Below are 27,498 nucleotides of genomic sequence, written 5' to 3'. Positions count from 1 at the left end.
AAACCCCCTAACAGCTAATGGGACGAAGAAGAGCTGGAATCAAGTTACAGTAACATAATTTGAAGACCTTATCATGAAGTTCTACAATTTCACTTACTTTTCTCCAGGCCCTCTCCTTTCTCATCCTCTCTATTTAAAAGTGAGGTTGAACTACACAGCTCCATCTTCCCACAAAAGTGGTTCAAAAAGAATCAAAATGAAGTAAAATATTCAAAGCTGAACTATACTTGTGAAAAAAAAGGAAACGTTTAAATCTCAGATTGGATTTGATGAATGAACTATTCAATTAAAAAAAAAAAAACAGCCACCAAGAAACCAAAATCATCAATCCTTTTGGTGGGATTTTGAGTCCAGCCCTCAGGGTTAAAATTGTTCAAGTGTTCCTTTAACTGTTTTTTAGCATTATATTTTTAACTCAGGCAAACAGATTCGCCCATGTTCACATCACATGAAGCTGAAGTTCACCTCAGTCTGCCTCATTGCAAAGCTAGTGTGTGCAGATGTGCTGTGTGAAAACTTGGCCTTGTGTTTGGTGTCAACACAACATACAGTCACATACAGTCACAACTAATCTGTTTATTTACTCAACTAATCAATAAGGTATTAGTTGTGTTTATTGTAAATCTATAGTTTGAATGATGTTTGAGCCCTAAAATGGATTCATTTACTCTGAAATACCAAGTAAAGTTAAAACAAAGGATGAATGATGAGCTATTTCCTGGCTGAAACATTTTTAGGTCTTTCTGTTGTTGTTTGTTGTCACATGACAATATGAGTCACTCTGGCATGGCAGGACCTGCCAGTACGGCTCAAATTAGTGCTGTCCAGCCTGCTATGAAATACCACGTCTGCCTGCTAATGTCAACAGAACCATCAACACATGGAGGACTCGCGGAGGCCGAGTATGTCAAGACTACATGATGAAACACATTATCTTAGACTCAAAAATCTTGCCAATGTATTGTGTTAACATCGCTGCTTAAAAACATGTTTAAAAGCTGCTCATAGAAAAATTGTGATATGGTTGCTTAGTTTCAAAAGAGGGAAATAAACAGATTTCAGGGCGAGAACACAAATGGGCAAATCTTTGACATTGAAAGAGTAAAAAGATAAAGACAAGTTTGTCATGAACACTGAGAGGCCCACCTCATTGTTTATCATGTTATTTCTTTTATGTATATGTTTTTGGAGTTTCTAGTCACAACTACTCTACAGGTTTATGCCCTTGACAGGTACACAGTTTACTTTTTTAAACAGTTTTTTCCTCCATGACTTCACAATGTAACTCTAATTTAGATAGTTTGGAAGTAGATTATTTTGTGCATTCTGTAGTATCAGTGCAGAGCTAAGAACAATTAAATCATAAAATTATAAGGTGTGTAGTTTAATAAATACTCGATTGCCAAAAGGTTGATTCCGTTGATCTGGACGCAGCATGTTCAGTGGGAGAAACGCTTCGTCACTCATCCAAGTGACTTCTTCAGTCTCAGCTGACTGCAGGTTTCCCCAGTCTTATAAACAGTACATTTGCACAGTAACTGAAACTAGCCCACTGAAGGAACAACGGGCTGTGAGGTCAGTTCCTTGATCATTAAAATGCAAATTGTCATGACCATTGATCAACAACCACTGATCACAGGGAAACCTGCAGTCAGCTGAGACTGAAGAAGTCACTTGGATGAGTGACGAAGCGTTTCTCCCACTGAACACACTATGTCCAGATCAACACAATCAACCTTTTGGGATTTACTTACCTGGATGATTTAGCATGCATCAAGACAATAGTCCGTTGGCTGGTTCATAATAATATGACCCATTTATCCATCAGAATACAAGATCAGTTTATATCAGGAGTTTCTCAGAGTGCTGTGAAGCCAACGCTTTATCAGCTTTCCAACAGACTACAAAGTGTCAGCCTCCATAAGGATAAGGCACATTCCTCAGAGAGTAAAAATACAGCAGGAACTAGTCCACTCAACGTATCAGATCCAGGAACATACAAACCTGCCAATCCCAACGGCAACTTCAAACAAAGCATGCAGTGTGGCAGCCAATGAGGGCTGACTTCCAGAGGCAGGTTGTGGAATGTGGAAAGGTCAATGATAAAGAGATAGAGCGCTACATGGAGCACACCAGCTAGCTCCCAGCACACACACACTGTGAACACGAGCTAGTTTGGCTGTGAACTCACCTGAAGGACCTTTGCTCATTAAGCACATACTGACAAATGCAGAAGTACTGAGGTTTATGGAAGCTTAGTTTAGGAAAATTTAACCTCGTTCCAACGTCATGAAAATTTTTCATTAAGACCACCAGATAAAAAAAAGAAAAGAAAAAATGAATCCAGGATCCTTCTGGATTCAGAAGGATAGCTGGATCGGGATTAGTCTGTGGTATTTTCTTTTTAACATTAAGATGATCTCTATTCACATCTCATCTGCATTTGTGAAGATATGACACAAAATGTCCAATTTAGCCTCATCTCATCGTGGTGAAGAAGACTAAAAAATTCCGGAATCCCGATCAACTATGAAACTTAATCCAGTTCAGCCAAGACCCTCCAAGCAAAAAACACTAATCCAAACCTTTTGAGTAATCCTAATAAACAACCAACCACACTTATCATCACCAATCAATATTAGATTATTTTTTCACTAGTTATGTTGACATTTTATTTTATTATTATTACTATTATTTTATTAGTATTATTTTTTGTTTATCGAATTATCAGAAATAACAGAAAAATTAAATGAATGATGTAAATTAAGTTAACGACTTATTGCCTTTACTGCACCAATCATGCTCATGTTTGTAGTCGTCCCCCAACAGGTCAATCCTGATTATGTACCAGCTGCCTAAAACTTTGTTGCAGAGGGCCTTACACTAACTTTTCTCCCCAATTGCAGCAGGACGTGACAAAGAGCCTGCAGGGTTGAACCACGCTGCAAACTCCTGAGAGCCCAAACTATCGAGCACCTGCAGTACAGACAGCACTGATGTTTGTTGACTTAAGCTGCAGGACTAGCTGAGAGATAAGAGATCGCCACACACAAAAACACTGCTTACTAACAACTAGTCTGACAACCTGGAGTGGCTTCTTAAGTTTTTTAAGAACGTTGTGTTTTTCTTTGAGACTCAGCAAGCACGATAGTTCTGCTTCAACTACTCTCATCATAATTTGCTACAGTCCTATCAACAAAAGCGTTGTTTCAGTGTTAGAGCTGTGTTAAACATTGAGGTATAGTGTAAAGCATGTGACTCAGAACAGCACCATCATTACATAATGACGACATGTTGTGGAAAACAGAGGCAATGAGATGATGGTGTGCTGAAGAAGCCAAACTTCATGCCAGTCTGCTCTTTCTTTAGCGAGGCCGGCTTTCATCTGATCCAAGAATTACGGTCTACCGGAGAGAGCCGCCCGCCAAACTCAGCAGAGGTAAGAAACTGCAATCAGAAGCTGGCAAATATCCTTCTAACGCTAGCTGTGAAAATACAGGCAGTTACCACTGTGTAGTCCGTAATCAAGCAAAGGCTCACATTAATACGTTTGGACAGCTTGGACATTTCCATGCCAAAAAAGCATTCCAGTTACATTCAGTGGTTTCCTCAGAAATCCCACTGAAGGGATTATGAAAAACTCAAAACTTTGTATTAAAAAATATCAAATTTTAAATTTCTAATGTAGTTTTCTCATCTTGATGGGATTTAACAGGCTTATCCTTATTTTTCATCACATATATGGCAAAGGTAACATGTTACACACCCAAGTATCTAAAGTTATGCAAGTCAAAAAACAAAAAACAAAAAAAATCTGCTTTTCCCTTGTGTCTGCCCTCGCACTTCTGCCATACACCAGCACAACTCAGGTAAAAAAAACAGCCAAAATCCACAAATATCGATATCGTTTGTAAAATCTCTATATGAGCAAGCTTGCCTTATCAGCTTAAAGTAGGACAACTGTGCGAGCAAACATAAGTGCATGCTGGGATTCAATTCAATTTAATCAACAAAATGTCAGAAAATGATGCCCCATGGTGCTGAAACTGACTTGCTTTGCTTGACCATCGTTAAAAGACTCGATATAAGAAGCTCTAAAGTCCTATTTTGTCTTCAACTGTGGCTAAGAATGCAGATTTCAAGCTTCACTCAGTGTAAAAGATAAAATGATGATATCAATTGCAAAACAAACTCACTGTAAAGTATTTCAATTTTTCCAGACACAGACACAGAACACCAAAAACTGTCAAAAATGAGCTCCTTTTTTTTAATACTGATTTTTTTTTTTGCGTTATTATGATGATGACAATTATTATTATTCATGTTATTCGTGTGTTCTTGCCTCTGTTCCTGAGCACTTACAGGGCTCTGTTGATCTTGGCTCCTTCAGTCATTCCACAGAGGATTTTCCCCCCTCTAATGCAATAAGCCTGGACCTCTTTCCCTGTTACAGTGAGAATCACAATATCTGATGTAAGTGTATCATTTCTGTTTTTCCCCTATCCCTCATCTTCCCTTCCTTTTTTTCCACCCCCTGAACATGATTTTTCACCTAAATCTTGTCATATGTACTGATAATGTCCACATCTTCCACTTTTAAAGATGATAATTTGCATTTGGTGGTTGAAGTTGGATGTGGAGCACACCACAAACAGCTAATCGAGTCCTACACAGATAGGGCTGCCACAAACGATTATTTTGATAGTCGACTAGTCACCGATTAATTTTGCGATTAGTCGACTAATCAGATCATCATCCATTGGATGTAAAACGTACACCTTATTGCACCAGCAGCATCTGCTCTTATATAACTATCATTAGCTTACAGCTTTAAGTGTTTAAGGTGCTAACTAAAAATAAAGACAAGATGATAGTTTATTACATTTTAATGAAATTTGCAGATTGTTTCAGTGAAGTTTAATAAACTCCTTGCTATCTAAAATATAACAGGACACCGGAGTATATTCTCGAGTAGGGCTGGGCCATATTATACCGTTCACGGTAATACCGGTATAATGTTAGGCAACGATAGGAAAATGAAATATCGTGATAGAATGGGAGTAAAACGCGCATGCGCAGTGCCTTTGTTTTCATACGCACATGGCCGATTGTTGAGTGAAACAGATGAACCAGAATTGGTTTGTAAAAATGGTGCAACTTCCGTGATGTGGAACTGGTTTGGTGTTTGTCCGTCAGATACACAACAAAGCACATTTTTTTGCAGAACATGCAAGCGGCCGTTGTTATTGTCGTATTTGTCGGACTAAGATGCTCTTAAATCTGGGAGTAATCTGGGTCCTAAACTCCGTAATCTTCAGGTCAAACAACACTGCAGCATCACTTAAGAGTTAAAAACTGTCTAAATTCTTTCATCTTTAATAAAACGATCAGCATTGCTGCTTTACCAGGTGTAACTATAAAGTTTAACTTCCAGGCATCCATGAAAACAAAAGTTATTACATTTAACGGAGTTAGAAGTTAGCAGGAAGCTAGCGGAAGTTAGCTCGCTAGTTTCGCTAGTTACCTAAGCATGATATAGCATGTTCTGACTGAGAGATTTCTGAAAAAAATCAAACGTACAGCTCTGCTATCACTTCCAACATAAATGAAGACAGGAAACTAAACAGCAGTGACGTTTGTAGGGTTACTGAAGTTGGGCTAGCTGGTATATAATGATGTGCTACGTGATCGCTAGAGACAAAGCTATGTTAGCATAACATAAACAGTGAAGCTGGAGGACGAACACTAACACTTTTCCACTTATAAAAGTTAACGTGAAGGTTCTTCATGGTTAGAGACAAATGCAATCGCATGGCAGGATGCTGTAAACGGACCAAACTTCAGTCAGGAGAACAACTGAGACAATCCATCCACAATACGAGGTTAGTCATTAATATACTGCAACAACATGGGAATAGAGCAGCTGCCAGAGAATTCAACATTAATGAATCAATGGTACAGAAGTGGAGGAAGCAAGAAGGAGTTTAATAAAGTTTGATTTATCTGACTGCTTTGTTTCGCTTAATGTGCCTTATAATCCCGTGCACCTTATGGTCCGAAAAATGCGTACTGCACACTGCAGTTTAATGTTGCAAAGCACCTTTTTTTAACTTCAGTGGATATTATACATGTTTATGCTCAGGATATGTCAGCCCATTTCTACTGGAAATGCCTTTTGGTTAAACTTTCAGCAAGGAATTTGCATTTGCACTGTTACATTTTTATAAAGCTTTAATGTACATAAAAACCAGCTTCTTGTTTAAGTGAAAATAAATGGAAGGTTGTCTTTTTGCGCTAGTAATGTTGTGGAGTTGTATTTTGTCTCACATCAATTATATCGTCGGTTATATCGTTATCGCAAATTTTCAAATATATATCGTGATAAATATTTTTGGCCATTTCGCCCTGCTCTATTCTCGAGCATCTCACACTTCTGATAATCAGCTGTCTGCTTGACGTTTATTCAGCTGTGTAAAAACTATAACTTTAATCTCAGCCAAACCGATTTACTCAGGAACAAATAAAATACTAAAAAAAAGCCAAACAATAACATTTTTAAGTTATCTAAGTGACTCATATATATTTAACCTGAGTAGCGAAAGACGGCGGTGGGTTTGAAAACGATTAGCCGGGAGTCCGGTGTTCTCACGGGCTCTAATGAGCCTTGCCCCCGGCTAGCTAACGAGCTAGTGGGTAACAGACGTCTCTGAAAACGTCGGAGCGCTTTTAAAAATATGTGCTGCCATCTTCTGTTTCAGTCCGTTATTACACTCTTAAATCCTGCTACTTATTCCTGCGTCTTTTGTGATCTTACAAAGCTTCAAACGACGCGTCGACTATTAAATTAGTCGTCGACGATTTTGATAGTTGACGTAATCGTGACTAGTCGACTAATCGTGGCAGCCTATACACAGAGCAGATTTTTAATAAAAAATTAACTTATGTTTAGGGAGAAAAAGTAAGACAAGTAGGTTTTTGTTCCAAAGCTTTTTTTGGCAGCTTGATGTCACGATTTCAAGCTTGGTTTCAGAAATTTTACATGTGGTTGTTAAACACTGATCTATAAAATATACTTGCAAAAAAACAGAGCTTATAAAGGAGAAATTAATGAATTAAAACGATCTTGTTTTAAAGTCTTGGGTTTTTTTTCTCAGTATGGGCAGATCTTTGGCTGTTAGCCTGCAGCTAAATCTGTTTTACCGTTACCTCTGCAGCTCACCTCTCCACAAACACCCCCCCCCCCCCCCCTTTTCTCCCTCTTTTTACTCACTAAACTCTGATTCCTCTCTCACACACAGTTTTATCTGTGCGATCAGGCCCCATGAGAAAAGTCAGATTTTAATGTTTCCACTACAGCATCAACTCAACAAGCAACGACACAAACAGGACAGAAAGAAAATGGAGGTAATTGCAACTTCACATGTGGATACAAACAAAGAACTTCTAAATAGTCAAGACCTCCCACTCTCATAGGCTTCTGGTTTCATAGGGGGAACTTACTCCACTTACTATATTCCGCAATGGCCTTATAAAGCTCAGCCTATAATGGTACATTTCATCGGGTAAAGATTTTAACCCAATTAAACATTTAGGCAACCATTTCTTCTGCTAATTTGAGCTTGAGCCATAGTATTAGTTATAAGATAAGAGGAGTGTATCCTATTTTTTTTTTTATCTCTGTTGACTAAAGGTCAAAACTGTTGTTTTTTATTAACACATTATTCTATATATTACAAACTAAAATGTGGGGTTGTAGAGGCTTTAATTGCTGTTGGTGGTGGTGACTAATGAACTTCACGGTTATTTATAAATGAAGGAAATTAATTTCCTACATTTTAAAAATTTGAATTGATTACAATTCAACTATTCAAAGGCTCAGAAGTTCATTTTTCCACCTCAAGTCATCACACAAGATCAGAACTAAGTGAAAAAGGAAAACCGTGCATCGCAGACTAGTCAAATGTAATCAAATGTGCCAGACAGCCGTCATGTCTTCAAAGTTTCATACCTGGAAACATAGTGGCTGCAACTTTCTGATCTCTTTTTTGAAATAGACACCCTGTTGCCCTTTACTCAGACCACACCAGAAAATTGTTTCTTTATTTTTTTTTGCCCCCCAATACCATCATTTTCTTACTCAATAACAAATCCCCCACACACCTCATGCTCCTGCCTGTTATTGCCCTTTTGCCTCCAGCCATCACCTTGTACATCGCTGTGAAAGCTGTTTGGACTTCACAGAAGAAGCCTGAACAGCAGCTGCATTCGGGCCCTTCTGGTCAGTTCGCATCAAAGCAATGACAACATCCCTCCTGCCAGCAGCTCTGTCTCCTGCTGGACACATCTGTCAACAGTCATCTGTGATTTCTGATCATTTCCACCTTTATGGCTCGACTCCTCTGCTGTGATTCACCTAAAAACTGGCCAGGAATCAAGAAAAACTCTTAAATCTGCTTGGAGTGAATCCTTCAGACTCAGTAGATTTTAGGTACTGCAGCTTGCATTATAAATATGAGCAAAGGAAATACAGAAACTGCAGAGGAATTTGAAAAAAGTAGCATATAGTGAGTGATCAGACATATTTTTGAATGCCTCTTCTTTACTGCTAAATACAGTTACAAGCAAAAACTCTTTAGCCCCATTGTGTATTAGGTTTGTTGGCATAAATTCAATGTCCAGCAGGTTTATCACCAAAGCCTACATTGCACACTGAAATAGCTGCCAAATGGGCCTTTATTATCGAAGAAGTTTGTCTAGCTTTGTCCAGTAAACTTTGCATAAAACAGCACCTCAAAGTGTGTAACTATAAGTACACTTCTTTCTAACTACCTTAGTCAAGTCCCACCACAGCTTCTCCATATTAATGGTTCAGACAGACACTATCTATCTTCTTCTGAAACCCAAAGCCAATATTCTGAGGTATGCTTGGGTCACTGTACTACTACTGAAAGGTCCATCAATGATTCCTCACTGACAGCATTACATTTTCTTCCAGGATTTCTGATATTTTACTTACTACATGTTGCCTGTTATACTTTGTAGGCTTTTGCATTACCTGAGGAATCAAAGAAGTCTCTGACATCATTGAGCCATGATCATGCTTTACTATACGTCGGTTTATTCTTCCTTCTCCAGACACATTTCTAACCCATAGGCCAAAAGTTCTAGTTTTGTTTTGTCCCCCCAAAGATCTGTGTCATCATTTCAATCATCATCAGTAATGAGTCACAGCACTTCGATAAATCATATGGTCTTGGGAATAAATTCAGGAACAGGTTTCATTTCAGCCAGTGAAACTGCTAGTCAGTGACTGAAACTGGCAGGGCTCTCTTAGGTTTGGCCCTGTTACATAGTGCCAGCAGGCACTGAAGGCAGGAAATGAAGGAGAGATGGATGCAGCAATGGTTCCCAACAGACTTCTACCCGCAGACATTGTAGTTTATTGTTGTGTTAGCCAAAGGAAATTATTATGAAGTAGTAAAATTTAAGTAAAAAAGTGTTGTTAAATGTATTTATCCTGCCAGGTAGTATTATAAGTTTCCTGCCAGCAAGCAGAATAAACACTAAGCGGTATCTTTTGGGACCAGTTTTGATTATTTATACTGGGATGAAGGCTTTTTGAGAAACCTCCAGGGTACCACAAAACCCCCTCTTTTACCCTGCAGGGAGAGCCAACTGGAGCCTCCTTTCAGGATGATAATAAAGTATAATACTGATATCCTACTTTAAGGAAAAACAAACAAAAAACAAACAGCAGCATACACTTTATGCTCCTTTCCCAACAGACTCTCTATATGCCCCTTGTCTGCCACACAAAGTCGTTTATTTTTCCACTTGTTGATTGTCTGCTGCTTCTATGGCCTGCGTGGATTTGGTTTATCTGGTCCACATATCATGTCAGTGAGGATGACTGTTTAACCTGCCAGCCTGTTTTTCCTGTTTGATTACCTCAGTTGGCTCCTCGTTTTTCACCACAGAGCAGACAATTCCAATGTTTCTACAACTAGCAGCAGACAGAAGAAGATGCTTTTTATTAAAGCTGTTCTGGAAACCCGAAAAAGTAAACACAACTTAAACATTTTCTGCTAGAAAAGCTAATTACTTCCTTTCACCTGTCCCTTTGGGCTTTGGTTTGTATAATTTTAAAATTATCAGGGACCTAACAAGGTATTTTAAAACCATGTTATCTCAACACTGTTAGATTCATATTCAGCACATATGCTGTGTTTTTGTTCACAATGAACAATCACTCAAAGAAAACACACACATGTCCAATTTTTTCCAGTAAACTTGCCATTTGTTTCTTTCAGATTCAGTTGAGGCTGTAATTTAGATATTAGTTGTAATTACAATAGTTGTAGTAGTTGTCGTAATTACAGATATTAGTCAGTTAGCTACTATCTAACAAAAATATAACTTTTCAATATGGCTGTACTGATTGTGAAATTCTGAGCTGATACTGTTAAAAGACTTTGGCCTAAATCCTATCCTCATGTACCCACAGTTTATTTAAATGTACTTTTCTTGTTATCTGTTCCCACTTCTGTGCTATAAACACTAACATCTTTTTAAAAGACTTTCACCTTTTCATTACACTGCCTTTGAACTCTCCAGCAGATAAACTTAACTGTTTATCTCACTTACTAGTAGATGGATATCAGCTGTCTTGCAGCTGCATCCCATCTCGCAACTTAACACGTGAATATTCCTGATGAATATTTTGCCATATATGATGTAGATGCTCCCGCTGCTGTTTGGGAATGGTGCATATGTGAGAGAGAGGAATGACCCTTTCATACAGCTTCTCTGGCATCCCAGGAATGTATGGTGTGCCCAGCACCAACCGCACGACCTTACAAACACAAACCCCCCTTTCCTCTTACTGCACACTCATGAAGCACAACACAAATGCAATCCATAACATGACATCCGCCAGCCAAGAGGAAAAGAAGCGGGAGGGGAAAAAGAGACTAAAAAGGAGAATTCATTCATGCACGAGAGAGAGAGAGGGAGCAGCTTAATATCCTATTTTCCTGCTTTAGCCTGCCCACACAAACAACTTAGTCCTCCTTCACAGGTGAAAACGGAAGTTCACCGTGATCCTGATTATCAGGAACCAGCTGAACTTATCGGAAAGCAGACTAGCAGACTCAGAGTTACCAGAACCCGTTTGTCTCCTGGGTGTGCAAATGAGCCATCCTGTGAGCTTATGAGATCTTAGCAAAGAAAGACAGTTTGAACCTAAAGTTAGCTTCACATTTTAATTGTTTAACAACTTTCACAAGTGGCCCTCAGATTTTTTTTCCACAGCTCAGACACGATTCGCTTTAGTCTACGCTTTGAGTGATTCATCAGCTAACACACAAACACAAGGAGAGCAGACTCAAGGAGGCTGCTCCGGTATCCTCACACCCGGACTGGCCGGACCGACCAGAGCGCAGCTAACGCTAGCCTCCGTTAGCGGCTCAGCGGGGAGCGGAGACGCGCCACAAGCTAACCCACAGCACGGTCCGGTAACCGAAGTCAGAGCCACGCGGGGATACTCACCAGGGATGTCCCAGGAAAACTTTTTCTGCCGACCCCGCGACGTACTTGGAAACTCTCCAAAAATCAGAAGGGCGGGAGCGGACTAACTTCAGGGCAAACTGTGTGATATTAGGCGAAGTCTTACTTTCCCGACGCCATGTTGAACAGAGGAAACTGGAACATCCGGGAAACTGAAACCAATCTCCATGGAAACCGAGTTAGCGACGGGCTACCGGGAGACGACTCTTCTTCGGCTTTTTTTTTTCTTCTTTGTGGTTGGTAAACATTACCGCCCACCGGTAGACTGCACTATTTTGATTCTTTATCCCGCTGCTGTAACACAATGATATGTTCACATATGGCTTCTTCTTGGCATGACAAAGATTTGCTCTGCACTCTCCATATACCTTACATCCAGCTGCTTTAAAATCACCAGCTAACCTAACATGCATGTCTTTGGACTGTTTGAGGAAGCTGGAGTAACAGAAGAGATCCCACGAGGGCACAGGGAGAACATCTAAACTCCAAACCTCCAGAAAGGTCTCAGCCAACCTGGGAATTTGAACCTTTCAGTAAACCCCTTTGCTAACCACTTCAAGATGCTTTCCATAAGAGAATTGTCTAAGTTTATATCTTGAGAGTTAATGTAAGGTTACAACAAGAGAAACAAACAAAAAAATACAATTTTTAGAAGAAATGTATTGATCTCATGGCAGTAGAGTGTGTTTTAATGTTACAGTGACTAAACACAGTGGTACAAAACAGTCTGTTTTACAAATGTAGCCAATCGTCATATTTGCGGGACTGATGGAGTCTCATGCAGAGGCACCTCCAGAATTTTTTCATAGAGGGCCACTAAAAATACTGGGGTCCCACACCAAAAACAGAAATTCCAGTTTTACCATGTTGTCAAATATATTTTTGGGGGGTGGCTAGTTTTGTTTTGTTTTGTTTTTTTAATCTACCATGTCCAAGCAATGCAGGCACACATACGTACATGCATTAATATGTAGAATATGCAGTAAATTCTGATAAAACAGAGACAATTCAATCAATAACAGGGACAAACAACCTCACTATGAGCTCATATGGTAGGTTTTATCTTAACTTTAGTAAATAAAACTGTGGCAAATGGGGTTGGTTGATGATTCACCAGGAGAGACGGGAACAAAACTTGCTGATACAGCGCCAGGCTCCTATTGGGCCCTGTGTGATGCAGAGGTGGTGATGGATAGGTGGGACTACAGCCTTGAGAACAGATACTTGGATGCAATTTGACTTTCTGTGCCAGGCAAAGTTGGAGCGACATCATTCCTCAGTATAAGTTCAGGGACAAGTCATCGCGTTGCAGCTGTTGCTGCTGTAGGAGATGAGGAAAGCGAGGAAGGTGGGCGGAGAGATAGGAGAGAGCTAGCTGCACAGTGAGGAGTGCAGATATGTGACAGTCTGCAGGTGGAGGTGATCATCCATAAGAAGCTTCAGGGCAACAGAGGGATAGTTCAGGGTAATTTAGAGCAGCTAAAGCAAATGTTTGCTAAACATTCACAAAGAAGAACTGTTTTTCTCTGCTGAGCTTCAGCACCGCATTGCAGTGAGAACAGCCCAGACAAGCTGTGTCTGAAACAGAACATCCTCACCTTATCCCAGAATAACACATCTGCATACTCTGGGGATCTGTGAATTCACCATTTCCATCACAGCTGGTTCAGAGCTGCTCACGAGTTTGTTAAAGGGGACTGCAACAGTATGCTTACCGTCCAGAAAAAAACACCCCAGTGATGCCAAGCAGCACTGCAGTGCAGCGAGAACGACCCAGAGAAAGTGTCTCTGTTTGGCATTAAGATGAATTAGAACTGTATAAACAACCATATTCATTAATCTGCCACTGAAAGCCCTGATTTTGCTATGTTGCCATCTGAAGACAGAGACTTTTAAAAAACAAATTAAGCTTCTATATCACATCTGTGATACAAAAAAAGCTCTTTGTATTAATCAAAGAATAATTAATCCCCCGAAATGTACAATAATAATCAATTTTTTGTTGTATTTAAAAAAAATAAAATCATGTAAATTAAAATACAGATATTTTTAAGTTACATGAAAAATGTCTGTTTTTACAGATTTCTTTTTATATTTAATAAAGATGTTTAAATCTGTATAAACAACAATGTTACCCAATAATAAGTTCAAATACTGTCCAACTAATTAATCCAATTAAAATAAGAGAAAAGTACTGTTGAATTTTACTTTGTAATTTATGCAATATTTTGTATTTTCAGTCCATTCATAATGTGAAAAAATGATTTACTACGCAAATAAACCAGTTTGTTAAACTAGTAACTGGGTTTATATATAAAAAAAAATCTAACATTTTTGACTATACAAACATAAAGTTAATGGTTTTACTTCAGAAAATGTAAATGCAACATACTGTCAATTACAGATCTTTTCTAGTATATACTGATTGATCATATTTGATTCCACGTAAAATCATGTCTATTTAGTTGATATGATAAGAGTGAAATATTCCATGAACCATGTAAACTCATGGTTCAGCAGCAAGTTATTAGTTTCCATGTATATGATGATCTCATCAGAATTTCCTGTGCTGCTACAGATTAAACTACACAACAGGGTAAATTACATTATGATAGCTTGACCTCAACCAGCAACATCAGTGAAGCAGAATTCAATAAAAATGATTAAATAATGTATAATAGTCCTGTGATAGACTGGCCAGCTGTCCAGGGTGTACTCCGCCTCTCACCCTGTGACAGGCTCCAGCATCAGGCTGATCTGGATTAGAATGAATGAATGAATGAATGGATGGATGAACATATTTTTCTGCAGTATCACTTTTCAACTTTAGCTACTAAAGAAAAATGTAAATCCATAATTATGTAAATTTTTACTTAACATTGAGAATTAATTGCAACTTTTAAAAACATTTGTAATCTTGTTTAAAAACAAGTAAACGACACCATTACGTCATTAACCACATTCCCCTCATCACTGTAAAAGCCAGGATATTACCTCAGTCTCTTTGCAGTTTCATCTGCACAACACTGACCCCTAGTGATCAAATGCACACACTGCTCTGTCAAGCTTTGCTCTGTGGCGTCCTCATCATGGGGAGGGGCTTTCAAAAAGGCCTGATGAGAGAGGGAACAGTTTTCTTTTTGTTCCCCACACACTAATAGAGTCATGTCATTATTAGTTTCAGAAATGATAAAAATAATAATGAAATTTGTGAACTAAACTGTGAAGTTTTATTTTACTCTCAAAGACGTACGTTTCTGTGAATGTTTTATTATTGAACAGCAAATTTTCATATGATGCATTTACCAGATTTCTTCTGCCAATACTAAGTGCATACACCTCTTCTGTTCCCGGTTTCATTGTCTGGAGATGAAACTATCACGTCACCCTTATTTTCTGTCATATATTTACTGTTACAGTAGTTGGTGATCATATTAAATGTCCCTGAAACCTAAACACACGGAGCTGGAAATGAGCAGGAAAGGTCACCTTTGAGAGTTTCTCTCGGTGGAAACATCTTCCCATTTAGATAGTCTTGCTTACTGTATTAATATGTTGAGGAAAAACCTACATTAATCTCTTAACCTGCTAACCTCTAATGACAATCAGCTGATTATAACTTCACTTGCAGCCTTAGCAGAAATTTATATAACTAGAGGTTTCTTTCAGCGAGAGTTTGATCATTTATTTCTGCAGTGGAAGCAAATTTGTTACATTTTAAGTAGCAGCTTTTTTTGTGTCCCATTGCAGATTTGGATCAATACTTTGCTCATTTTCTGGTGTCTCTCCAGCTTATTTACAGGCTTTGTTTGTCCTGGGAAACGTGTGTGTTTGCTGAGCATGCTCCTCTTTTCCAGCTTTGCTTCTGCATGTATAGATAAATCTATATTTACTAATTTCCTTTATACAGCGAAATCACATTTGTCCTTTAAAATTCCTGCTTTTCCTCTCATTGTGGTTTCTAACTCTTAGGGAAAAGATATAGTTAACCAGATCTCAGCTGTGTTTTATAAACTGAGAACAGATGGTTTTCTCATGTTTCACTGCATTAAAGAAGTGTGGAGGAAAGTAAAGGCACCAACATCTGAGGGACTACAGGTTGGACTCTGTGATTAAAATGTGAAGCTGCTCAAACAGCTTTCTTAAATGAATCCACAGGTCAGCAGTTTGTCGAGCCGCCTCGCTGGTTTACATCCTCTTATGAGGTAATGAAAGCCCTGAATGGATGGTACAAAGCAGGACTTCATCATCAATCCTTCCAGTGTTCACTGGGCATCTAATTACTTTAACAGGGGGTCAAATATATATTGGACAAAGGTGAAATGTAAAATGTAGTCTGGCCTGTTTCATAAGACGTCACAAATTCCAGGTTTTGCTGCCTGTAGACTGTAAATGCAAAACCATAAAGTCAGACATTTATTGTTGTCATTTGTACTGTGAAAAATGCCTGTGCAGTAAAACAGAAATAGTCATGGTGTAAAAGCTCAAAAGATTTTTCAAGGTAAGAAAAGAAACAATCAAAAGAAAAATGTAGCATGAAACACGCACTAAAAGCAAACAAGGAACAAAAACTCGGCAAAAAAATGCTAATCCACATACATCCAAAATAAATACTGCAAAAGATAAAACATTCAGAATGCTCCTGAAATATTTCTTTAAACTCCAAACCTTGTATTGAGTTCAAAAAGCATCTTCAGACCTTTTCAAATGTTGTTGTTGTTGTTGGTGTTGTTGTTGTTGTTTTTTGTTGTTGTTGTTGTTGTTGGCCTGGAGATCTGTTCCTCAAGAAAGTCTGGCTACTTGGAGGCAAAATATAAAGAAATGATGAATGAACACAATACTGTACCCACAGCATATATATCAAAACAAAGAGCATAAAATTTTATTTCTGACACTAATGAAATATTTTGAGGTGATATTGCTAAATATTTAAATAAATAGAAAGTATGCCCCAGTGAAGCACAATTAAAAAACACAACTGAAACTGTGAAGGATGCATTTGTTAAATGTTTTGCCTACACACGCGTATGAGCTTCAGTGACATCCCATTATTAATCCACAGGGTTTCATATGATATCAGCATACCATTTACAGCTATAACAACTTTAACACTTCTGGGAAGTCTTTCCACAAGGTTGAGAAGTGTTTATGGGAATTCTGACCATTCTTCCAGAAGCGTATTTATGACACTGATGCTGGAGGAGAAGGCCTGGCTGTCAGTATTCACCCTAATTCATCCAAAAGCCTTCTATCAGGTTGAGATCCGGACTTTGCAGGCAAGTTCTTCCACACCAAACTCGCTTGTCTATGTCTTTATGGACCTTGCTTGGTGCACTGGTGCACAGTCTGTTGCCACAAAGCTGGGAGCATGAAGTTGTATGGAACCAACTCCTGAGAAACGACTCCACACCATAATCCGTCTCTACTGCTCTAGAGTCCAGTGGCAGTCAGCATATGATGTAAGGCTTGGATGCAGCTGCTCATCACATGACTATGTACTGTTCTTGAGCTGATCTGAAGCCACATGAAGTTTGGAGTTCGTTAGCAACTGACTCTGTAGAAAGTCGGCGACCTCTGCGGACCATGCGCTCCCAGCATCCACTGTACAATTACAGCATCTGTAATTTTCTGTGGCCTCCCACTTCATGGCTGAGCTGCTGTCATTCCCAGTTGCTTCCAATGTATTATAATAACTCAAATTGTATTTGTCACACACACAACCATACACAGTATGACATGAGGTGAAACGCTTGTAGCTGTGACCATTAAATGACAGTAGGTTTACAGTAAGATTTACAGAAAAAATTTACAGGTTACTACAAAAATTTACAGCTTCAACTTAGAAATTTACAATAAAAATGTGCAAATAACAGTTTACGCAAGATGTTATTAGTCAAAAGAAATTATATATTATAGGAAGTGTGCAAGAAGAAAAACCAGAGTGCGTGTGGTGATGTGATGTGTGTGGGAGAGTCCAGTCCTACACCTGGTTCAGGGCCCGAATAGCCTGGGGGAAGAAGCTCCTCCTCATTCTCTCTGTTTTGGTCTTAAGGGAGCAGAAGTGCTTCCCAGACCTCAACAGTCAGAAGAGTCCATTGTTGGGATGGGAGAGGTCCATCATAATCTTCCTAGCTTTGGACTTGCACCAAGTTCTTTAGCACCCTCAGTGGCAGATGGAAGTCTCTAAGTCTTCTGAGGAAGAAGAGATGCTGACGGGCTTTCTTAACCAGGGTGTTGATGTGACAGGACCATGACAGGTCCTGAGCGATGTGGACACCCAGGTATCGGAAACTGTCCACTCTCTCCACTGGCGTGCCACTGATGATGAGGAGCTTGTAATTCCTCACTTGCTTTGTAGTGAAGTCCACGATCAGCTCCTTAGTCTTGCTGACGTTTAGGAGGAGATTATTCTCCTGGCACCAGGTCTCCAGGTTCCTAATCTCCTCCAGGTAGGCCGTCTCGATGTTGTTGGAGATCAGGCCCATCAGCAGTGTCGTCAGCAAACTTGACAATGGAGGTGGTGTCTGATGTGGCTACACAGTCATAAGTGTACAGTGAGTACAGCAGGGGGCTTAAAACACAGCCCTGAGGCACTCCAGTGCTGAGTGAGATGGAGGGGGAGACTTGTTTTCCCACCCTCACTGATTGGGGTCTATCTGTGAGGAAGTTGAGGATCCACTGACACAGTGATGAGCTGAGTCCTAGATCCGTCAACTTCGTGAAAAGCTTAGATTGAATTATTGTGCTGAACGCTGAACGTCCACAAACATAATCCTAACATAATTCCCTTTGCCAGTGTCCAGGTGACTCAGGGATGTGTGGAGCAGGTGAGCTATGGCGTCGTCTCTGGAACGATTAGTCCGGTAAGCAAACTGAAGTGAGTCAATGGTGGCAGGAAGTGAAGAAGTAATGTGATCTTTCATCAGTCTTTCAAAACACTTCATCACAATTGAAATCAGTGCTACTGGGCGGTAGTCATTGTGGCATTGGGACAGGGACAATGATGGACTCTTTGAAGCACATAGGAACCACTGCTTGGGCCAGGGAGAGGTTGAAGATCTCTGTGAACACCGGTGCTAGCTGGTCAGCGCAGGCTCTCAGAACCCGGCCAGGGATTGCATCTGGTCCTGCTGCCCTCCTGGTGTTCACCCTCCTGAAGGTGTTCCTCACGGCATGCTCTGTGATGATGAATGCATTGTCTTCACTGGTGCACTCCATGTGCGCAGCGAGCATAAAACGTGTTCAGCTCATCAGCCAGTGAAGCGTCGGCATTCATACCACTAACAGCTGACTGTGGAATATTTAGTAGCGAGGAAAGTTCACGACTGAACTTGTTCCACAAGTGGGATCTTCTCACAGTCACACGGTGGAATTCGCCGAGCTCCTGAGAGCAACTCATTCAAATGTTTGTAGAAGCAGTCTGCATGCCTCGGTGCTTGATTTTATACACTTGTGGCCCTGGGAGTGGTTGGAACACCTGAAGTCAGTGGTTTGGATGGATGAGTGAATACTTTTGGTAATAAAGTGTAGTTAGAAGCTCCCGATTTAGAAATAACATGAAACATGTGATGTTTGCTGTATCCTGTGAAATACTGTTGAAGTGAAATAGCTGACCTATGTGTTTATCAGTGTAATGATGAAAACTATTCTGTTATCTCATGTTTCACTTCCTAAAACGGCCTTTTCTGCACTTAGAAAGTTTAAGAACGATGACAGAAACCGATCAGCCAACTGCTTTGAGTCTATTTTGGAGAATATTATGAAGTGCACAGTTCCTGCGGATTAAAACTGCCATAAATGAATGATGAATGTCGACTCTTACATTTTTCCATGTGGGCTGCTGTTTCGGGAGCATGGAGAGCAAAGACGACAGGAGAAAGGGAGGAATCACTGAACCCAGAGGCTGATGCAGATGTGCGAACAGCTGGCTCAGGCTGCATGCAGCACGGCCTTTGCTGCTTGTTGCTGCTGCGGTTCGGACAGGATGGCGAGCTCTGCTGAGTCATGCGAGGCTCGTCTGCAGCTTGTGAGAAGGAACAAGCGCTGACAACCTCAGCTGTTAATTTAATTATTGATCGAGGGAGGCACGGCGACCCGCGCACTGTCACACGCTCTGCCCTGAGCCGCTACAAATAATAGATAGAGGAAACTCCCTGGAGCCCACTCTGATGAGATTTTGTGTGTGCGTAAACGGTGATGAGAGCGAGCTGGCTCGAGCACAGCTGCTTATTGGCCTCATGTGTTTCTCTTTTATTCCTAATCCAGGGGAAAACGCGGGTTAACAAGAGCTGTATGGGTGGGATGAAGCGCACGCTGACATTTTTTAGTTCTGAGAGCCCATCCTGTGTTTCAGCTGATTATAATTCAGCGTGAGACCGTAAATATAAAAGGATGCTTTGCAGCATCAGAAAAATGTCACACTTTAGCTTTTATTGACACACAGTTGCAGGAAAAAAGAAAAAAAAAAGTCCTCTGAATGTGTTCACCATGACAGCTGTGCAGGTTTCACGCTTAATTGATTTTTATTTCCTGCTTTGACTTTGTTGATATTTTCGGTTTGTCCTGCAGTCCCCAGTTTGCCCACTGTGTCCCAGTCTGTCAGCGTTTCAGTGCCTCTCCTGTCTCTGTTATCATGCTGTCAGTTATTTGTCTTGAGGTTATTTTAGGTTGGTTTTCTGCTGTGTTGTGTTTTTAATTCCTGTCTTTGTGCTTCTTCTGTTCCCTGATTGCCTTCAACTGGCCTTTATCCCTGTCTGAATTATACGCGTTTCCATCGGATTCTACTTTGTGCTACCGTGTGATTTTGTTTATTTGGACTATTGATCAGCCAATAAAGGCTTTTGTTAGAAAGAGGTTTGCTGATGCTCATCACACTGGAAAAAGACTCCAGAACTAACTCTAACGGTCTGCACCACACAGCAGAGCTTATTATTTTCCCGAAAGAAAAAAAAAAAGTCTAGCTCTGCGACTCCCATTAATTGCAGTTTTACTTTTATTTAGGGGGTTGATGGTTTCAGAGGATGGCTCTGCTAGGTGCTCAGTAAAGTTTTAGTGTTTAAGCGCAGCCCATTGTGCAGTCACACTGCAGCAGCAGCCTGCAGTTCAGTCCCGTTTCTCAGGGGCACGTGACAGGAGGAGGGAAAGGAGCTGCGACCCTGACTGATCCTGCTGCCTCAGCATTAAAAACTTTGCCACCGTTTCTCTACAGCTTTGCAGTAAAATGTGATTTACAACTGTCATAACTAACATTTTACGGTAATAGCTGCAGAAAGATGTTAATGTTTTAGAATGGCAACCATCTCTCTTTAATGTGCGTGCATAATGGTGCATCATGGCTGGAAGTCACTGTGATCTCAAACAGCACAGCATAATAGCTCGGTAGTTCTTCTTGTCCTTCTTGCTGCTCGCTCTAGAGGTCACCACATCTATTCTTAGCATCTGTCACGCCAATCCTCTGCTTCCACAAATCTCCTCTGTGCTCTTCCTGCTTTCCTCCATATCGATTTTAACCATTTTTATTTGAAAAGCTGTGATAAATAATATTATTTCGGCATTATTAGGCAGAAAAATCTGTCCACTTACTGTACATTAACTCCTGGACAGTTCGTTTTCCATAGAAAATCCAACCTGTGATCTTTTTGGCTGTTACTACTCTACTAGCTGTTATAGTGGGAGAGAACGCTGAGGGAACATTTCCAGCATTAATAAGAGCCACCTGCGCCGCAAAGCATCCAACTGAAAGGTACGCAGTCATTTCAACTCTGCAAACTCTGGGAATATAATAAAAATAATAAAAATGCAAAACACGGAGGTGCAAAAAAATGCAGTTCCTCTAACGGCCACTTGAGGCGGGCTTTAAAGTGGTAACAATTATACATATAGTCTGGTTCAAATAGTTTTGGCCTCTCATAACATCTGTACAGTGGGTGAATTACTCTATAACTCCTCTATCTGGACACTGTTAAGGGTTAAAATTAGGGGTGTGGCCACTTTGATTAACAGGGAGCTGTAGTTGCTCTGTCCTGTTGGGCCTCACATTCACTAAATCACTCAGTCACTGAACTGGACTTCGTCACCGTGTTTGTGCTGCTGATGCCTAATGGAGCATTTTTAATGCAAATATATGACTAAGTATATGGTCGACTGTGAATCAGCCCAGACAAGAAGTTTGGGCTGCACTTTAAGTGAGTGAACGTCAATAGTTAATTTTAGTCTGTTGCTTAGAAATAATCAGCAGGTATCTCTGTTTCTGCACATGGTTAGGAAAAAATAACATTTTTAGGTTTCCAAACATGGAATCCTAAATCGGTGGATGACCTCACGGTGGTTTATATCCAACTTTTACATACAGTCTATAAGTCTGACAGGTTAAAGCACAGGTTGATGTCGGCACGGCCTACTCCTACTGATCTCTACATGCTGTTTATCCAAAAAGAAAAAAACGATGCACATTAAACAGGACGTGTCACTGCATCCTGCTCCTGTTCTGTGACAACCTTTTTAATCATCAGAGAAGCATCCACCGACAGTCTTCGGTTACCAAAGCACTCTACTTAGATAAACATGAGAAAGGTCAGTGAGGAGAGGGCCAAGCAGCTTTCACACTGAAGAGGCCAGATGTCCTCACACAAGTGTTATTTCCAGGTAATCTGGAGTATCTAACGGCTCTGATTTATAGTGAAAGTGGAGGCTGTGTTGTTTCAGATGCAGGCCAGCACTCCCCTGACGTCAGCTTGGCCTTTTCAGTAAAATGTCCCTGCGTTATTTCAGCACAGGACGACACCAAGCTGCCCGCCCCGTCGCCTGTTTTTGCTCAACTGCTGACAGAAAGACAACACACCCACACTGGAATAAATGCATAGTTTATCATATCATAACAATAAATTCTCAAGGCTACATTGTTAATAAAACAGTCTAGTAGATTTAGCCTAAATTCTGAAGAAGGAAGTGAGGTGAACAAAACGTGTCATCGAGAAGAAGAGGTACAAACGTGACACTGCATTGAGAATTAACGGTCATTCTGTGCAAGACAACAAAGATGGCTCTAAAAAGGTAAAACTGCTGCAACTACTGAGAGTGATCACCTTGCATTTCGTACGGCTACGAGCTACCGAAGATCACAATTTAGGCTACTTCTGCTACAGTACAGTATCGCTTTAAGTTCCTCTAGATACCTGAATAAAAACAGCATTCTGCTGTGAAAAAAGAGAAAAACCAGAAAGTCCTCTATAGGCATGAAAAAAAAGAAGTCTCCATTAGTGCAGAGCAGGGTCCTTGAGGAGTTGCAGGGGTTCCTGAAGGGGTTTGTAGGCTGGGGTTTAGGGCTCAAGCACTCTTGTGGGGGGTTTAAGAGTTCTTTGGTGGGGTTTTCTAATGAGGTTTCTCGGGGATCAGCTTCGGGGGTTGAGGGGTCTGCTGGGATGTTCTCCAGGATGTTTAAAGGATCAGGGCACACTCATGGTTTCTAAGCTTCCATAAGGTGGAGCATTGGTGTATAAAGTGAATTTTCAAAGGGGACCTCTTATGGTTTTCCTGGTTTTTTGGCATATATCTCCTGTTCCAGTGCTGGATGCTCATATTTAACACGGACAAAGTTTCAAATAAGGAGGTCAGTGCATGTTCAGGCGGTTTTTTCCCCCCTCAGCTCTTTGTGATGTCATAGAGAGCGAGAGAGAGCTCTCAGGTACAGGTCCCATCCACCTGCTGTTTGCATTGGGCAGCCAATTAGAAGAGAATTGATGAGCTGAGGGGCTTCAACAAGGCCATGTGGGAAAAATAAAGATTATTTTGAACTGCTGATCATGCAAAGCTACTCTAGCAGGTTGCCAGAGTGTAAAATACAGAGCTGGAAGTGAGCAGGAGAGGTCCAATTTTCACAGGAACGTGAAAGAGTTAAAGCACGGATGGACTAATGAGCGACCAACTGGGCACAGACATTGGTTAGATTTACACTAAGAGGCTAGGACAAGTGTGAAAAAGACACCGAAATCTCAGACTGAATGGTCTGAATGTATGGTGGGTAATCTAAAGAAGTAGCATCTGTGATCTCACTTATAGAAGGAGCAGCAGAAAAAGAATCCCTGTTTCTGGTTAGCTGCACATCATAACGAGTGATCTAGAGACTTAATTTTTCTGTTATTTGTTTTGCTTAGAATATGATGGAAGAAATGAAAGCATGCAACATACTGTATGCTCTCAGAACCCAGAGGGTTTTTCCCGTCATCCACCTAAAACTCAAACACATTCAATGAAGAGTCACATAAGAGAGAAAAATCACCAGGTCCTGGAACATTAAAAGCTTCAGCAGACAGCGTTCGATAAAGAAATAATGTGACCTCTGCTGAGGATGCGGCATTCAGATGCAGGACCTTCTTCAATCTGTCATTTTGTAGTGTGATATCTGCTCTCAGTGGTCAGGACTCTGCCTGAGAAGTGATTACTGAAATTTAACTGCAGCACTCGTTTACCTGCGACACCTCACGGGGAGTCCCAGAGGAGTGCGGGACCTTTTACATGTCTGCACCCAGGAGTCCTGCTTCACCTAATCCATCCATGATTTAAAGGATGTAAGCATGACTCTCAGAATAACCAACATTTACAGGCACACAGCCACAAATCAGAGGGAAGCAGCCCTAAAAGATGCCAGGTGTGTGTTCCTAAGGCTTTCTCTCATTGGACAGACGAGTTCAGTGAAATGAAAAACAAAAAACCATAAACCCCCTCAGGACTGGGTGTTGGGGTGAAGCTGGAAAGAAAAACCCCCTCCTCCTCCTCCTCTCCACCTGCATCCTGCATGCGGAACACTGATGCATCCCGGCAGCACCTGCCCCCCCTCTGTCCTCCCTCAGGTCCTCAGTCAGCATCCCAAACTCTGGATGCAGTCATGTCTGTCTGTGTGCCGTCATCTCTCATCCATCCATCCATCCATCCGCCGCCGCAGCGTTGTGTCAGGTGTGTGCAGTCACTTATTTAATGCGTGCGTGCGTGCTGTAAAAGTCATCAAGGCTTCGCCAGGCACACGTTCTGGTTCGGGTTCTGGTTCGGTGTCGCGGTGATGTTGTCCGCTTTGCCCGGCGTCCAGAAGAACACGTAGTAAATGACCAGGATGAACGCGGCCACGGACACGCAGAGGAAATAGGCGATCGCCATCGCCACTTTCACCCAGATCTTAGTTGACATGTTAGCGTGTTTGGCCCGAAGCTCTCCGGGGTAGCTCGGCCTCCGGTTCATGTCCCCGTTCAGCTTCTCCACGGTCATGTTGCCCTGTCTGCTGGCCGCCTTCATCTCGGTATCAGCGCTGAAGTCTTACTCAAAGATTGCTCCCCAACTGACTGTTGTGCGTTCATCGGAGTCTGCAGACGCTGCCGCCCCGCTGCGCTCCTCCGGGCCCGGATCAGGACGCAGACGCTTCAGGTTCTCTGGTGCGTCTCCGCGGGATGCTGGAGCTCCCTGAGCTCTCCGTGCGCACAGGGCAAACTGAACTCAGGAAGGTTTGCTCCGCTATCAGCTGGATGGGACCGCTAGTAAGCTGCTCTGAATTAAAGAAGTCATTTCCGGCGTGTCTTTTCAAAGTAAAACGAGTGATAAACGTACATAGCTCGAGAATCAAGGTTATTATAGTGAACTAAAAATAAAACTAGATGTGAAAAAACATTTTTGCTAACTAAAATAATTAGAAGAAAGTTACATGCTGAATTTAAAACGACTGAAAGATATTTTTCTCCCAGGCAAAAACAGAGAAGAAAATAATGAACATTAAATATCCAAACAAAGTCTTGATGCATGCTCAATCATCCAGGTAAGTAAATCCCCAAAAGTAGATTCTGTTCAGCTGAATCTGGACGTAGCGTTTCCAGATCTACAAAATCAAATTTTGGGGAAGTAAAAATGTTGAGTTTGGAAAAGTGGGAATAATTTCTCTCGGATTTGAAGAGCAAAATGATAAATGTGACGGATTAAAGGAAGCGGCTCTAAAATGGAAACAAAGTCTGAAAAACTGTAAGTAAATAGATAAACAACCTGAAGCTAACACACCAGTTAACACGGGACTTACTTCTTCCGTCATTCATGGCACACTTGCGCACGGACTGCTCCAGTACAGCCAAACTACTGGCTGTACTGGAGTCCCTGCTGAGTTATTTGTAAGCTTTGGTACCCTAACCTAACTCTGGTGTCTTATCTCTGCGTCCTTCAGTGTTGACCCACCACAATCATTCGAAGTCGAGATGTTGAGATGCTCTTTTGTCGTCAGTTACTCTCAAGGCCAAAAGAAAACAGAAATCCTCTTATTGTGAAGGAATTTTTGCCACGTTTCCGGCGGCCTTCCGAGTTTTTCCTGACAGTCTTTACGAAACTGTGGACGAGGAGGAGCTCAAAGTACGCAACACCTGACGATTGGGTCATAGTTTGGGAGAAACGTCCCGCAGCAGAAGGCGCAGAGCCATCTCCATCCACAAATCATCACCGCCTCAGATTTTCTCCTCCAGCCAAAACAAATCTGTACAGAGACTGTAAAAAAAAAACCCACCGAGATATCAGAAACCTCAAAATAAAATAAAAATAAATAAATAAACCCTCTCTGCACAGATGAGTCACAGGCAGCGGAAGGAGGGGGGATTACTAGCCCCCGTTATGTAGTGTTAACTGAGGATGAGGAGGAACCGTTTGTCTTCCTGTCCTGCAGCGAGCAAGGTCACAATGTTCAAACAGGAGCTGCGATGCTCGTGTGTGCAGACGCAGATCGGCTTCTCAGTCCGGGACTGTGTCTGCGAGCAGGACCTGAATTCACGCGTCTTGGTGGCGGACAAACGGAGCAGAGACGGTGTCGGTGATCCAGATTCTGTTATGTAGGAAATATTACCAGCATTTTAAATCATTTCCTCACGTGGAGAACAAACACGTTAGACTTCAGAGAGAGAGAGAGAGAAAACATTTATTGGCTGAATGAATAAAACACAAACAGATAAAGCAAAAGTTTGCTTTTCATTTCATTGAATATATTTTTTAAAAGCTGTACAAGCGTCTAGATGCTCCTTCCCTCTCTGACGTGGACATTTCTCATCGAGGTCTTTCATAACATAAAAAAACCAGAAGCTACATCTCTTTGTATGCCTTCTACATTTGTGTTTTCAGAGAAACTTGATGAACTTGGGGTCAGAGAAATGAGGTGAAACTTGCCCTCAGAGTCACACTCAGATTTTGGATGGAAGAGGCAATCACCTCCTCTGCCAAAGCAGATCCTGAGCTGAGGAACATGCAGCTTACTCTCCATTAGTTCCCTACAGCGTCTCTGATCATTCTGATTTCCTGTTGGTCGTCCTGGAGAAGGAGAAAACCTGCCCGGAGACGCCCCTGCTGCACAGGCTGCTGGAGGAGAATCAGCAGGTGGGCGAAGACCGAGAACGCTGGACAGTAAAACTTGATTAGATATCAGCTGCCTGCTGGGCTCAGGAGGTGAACCAATCAAAGTGGCTTCACCTAAACATGCGTGCTAGGATGCAGCAAGCTGAACAGCCGATAAAAGGACTGGACTGTGATGGACACCGGACTAACACACACGACCACGCCCTGCTCAAACCGGAGAGAAGAGGAAGATGAGGAAACTTCAGAGATCACAGGCTGCATTTCGCACAGACATTCAATGCTGGAACAAAAACTTCAATTCCTTTTATAAAACTGTACATACTGCAGTTTTCTTTCAACCCAGAGGCATCACTTTTATTCCTTGGATACAGAATACAAAAACCAAAGCATCCCCACTCATCCATGTGTGTTTAAACGCCACAGTTTCAACGCTCCGGCTGATGCGAGCTGAGAAAACAGACTCACTCTGAAGCTCTTGGCCCGCTGAGGTATGAGAGAGCGGTTTCACTCCAAAATAAACCATCAGAACAAAAAAGAAAAAGAAAAAAAGAGACAGTTTCATTCACAAAC

General features: G+C 41.2%; 2 protein-coding genes and 1 long non-coding RNA gene across 3 annotated transcripts in view; 1 reads left to right on the top strand and 2 right to left on the bottom strand.

Moving 5' to 3' along the window:
- The window catches only part of pak4 (p21 protein (Cdc42/Rac)-activated kinase 4), a 48,391-nt gene extending 36,654 nt beyond the window's left edge, over positions 1-11,737 (bottom strand). Inside the window, exon 1 of the mRNA XM_085244220.1 lies at positions 11,548-11,737. The gene's annotated coding sequence lies outside the window, so the exon portion shown is untranslated. The remainder of the gene's footprint in view (positions 1-11,547) is intronic.
- On the top strand, positions 3,942-10,481 carry LOC146560259 (uncharacterized). Its single transcript, XR_014888225.1, has 3 exons — positions 3,942-4,473; positions 7,299-7,404; positions 8,198-10,481. It is a non-coding gene; the product is annotated as an uncharacterized LOC146560259 (long non-coding RNA).
- A 10,674-nt stretch (positions 11,738-22,411) lies between the features above and the next one.
- On the bottom strand, positions 22,412-25,072 carry LOC146560257 (putative transmembrane protein INAFM1). The gene has a single exon (XM_085244219.1). It carries the CDS (start codon positions 24,847-24,849, stop codon positions 24,565-24,567), a length of 285 nt encoding a protein of 94 aa, XP_085100345.1. The 5' UTR covers positions 24,850-25,072; the 3' UTR covers positions 22,412-24,564.
- Between the last annotated feature and the right edge of the window lie 2,426 nt (positions 25,073-27,498).

This window comes from Mchenga conophoros, linkage group LG14 (assembly GCF_057382185.1).
Source record: "Mchenga conophoros isolate Kocher_MC1m ecotype Shallow Benthic linkage group LG14, M_conophoros_male_GT1.1, whole genome shotgun sequence".
NCBI classification, from domain to species: Eukaryota; Metazoa; Chordata; class Actinopteri; order Cichliformes; family Cichlidae; genus Mchenga; species Mchenga conophoros.
This window is presented reverse-complemented; position numbering and strand designations above follow the sequence as displayed.

What these genes read in the sequence shown, in the direction of transcription:
- LOC146560257 (XM_085244219.1), bottom strand. Translation starts at nt 24,849, where the DNA reads ATGAAGGCGGCCAGCAGACAGGGCAACATGACCGTGGAGAAGCTGAAC.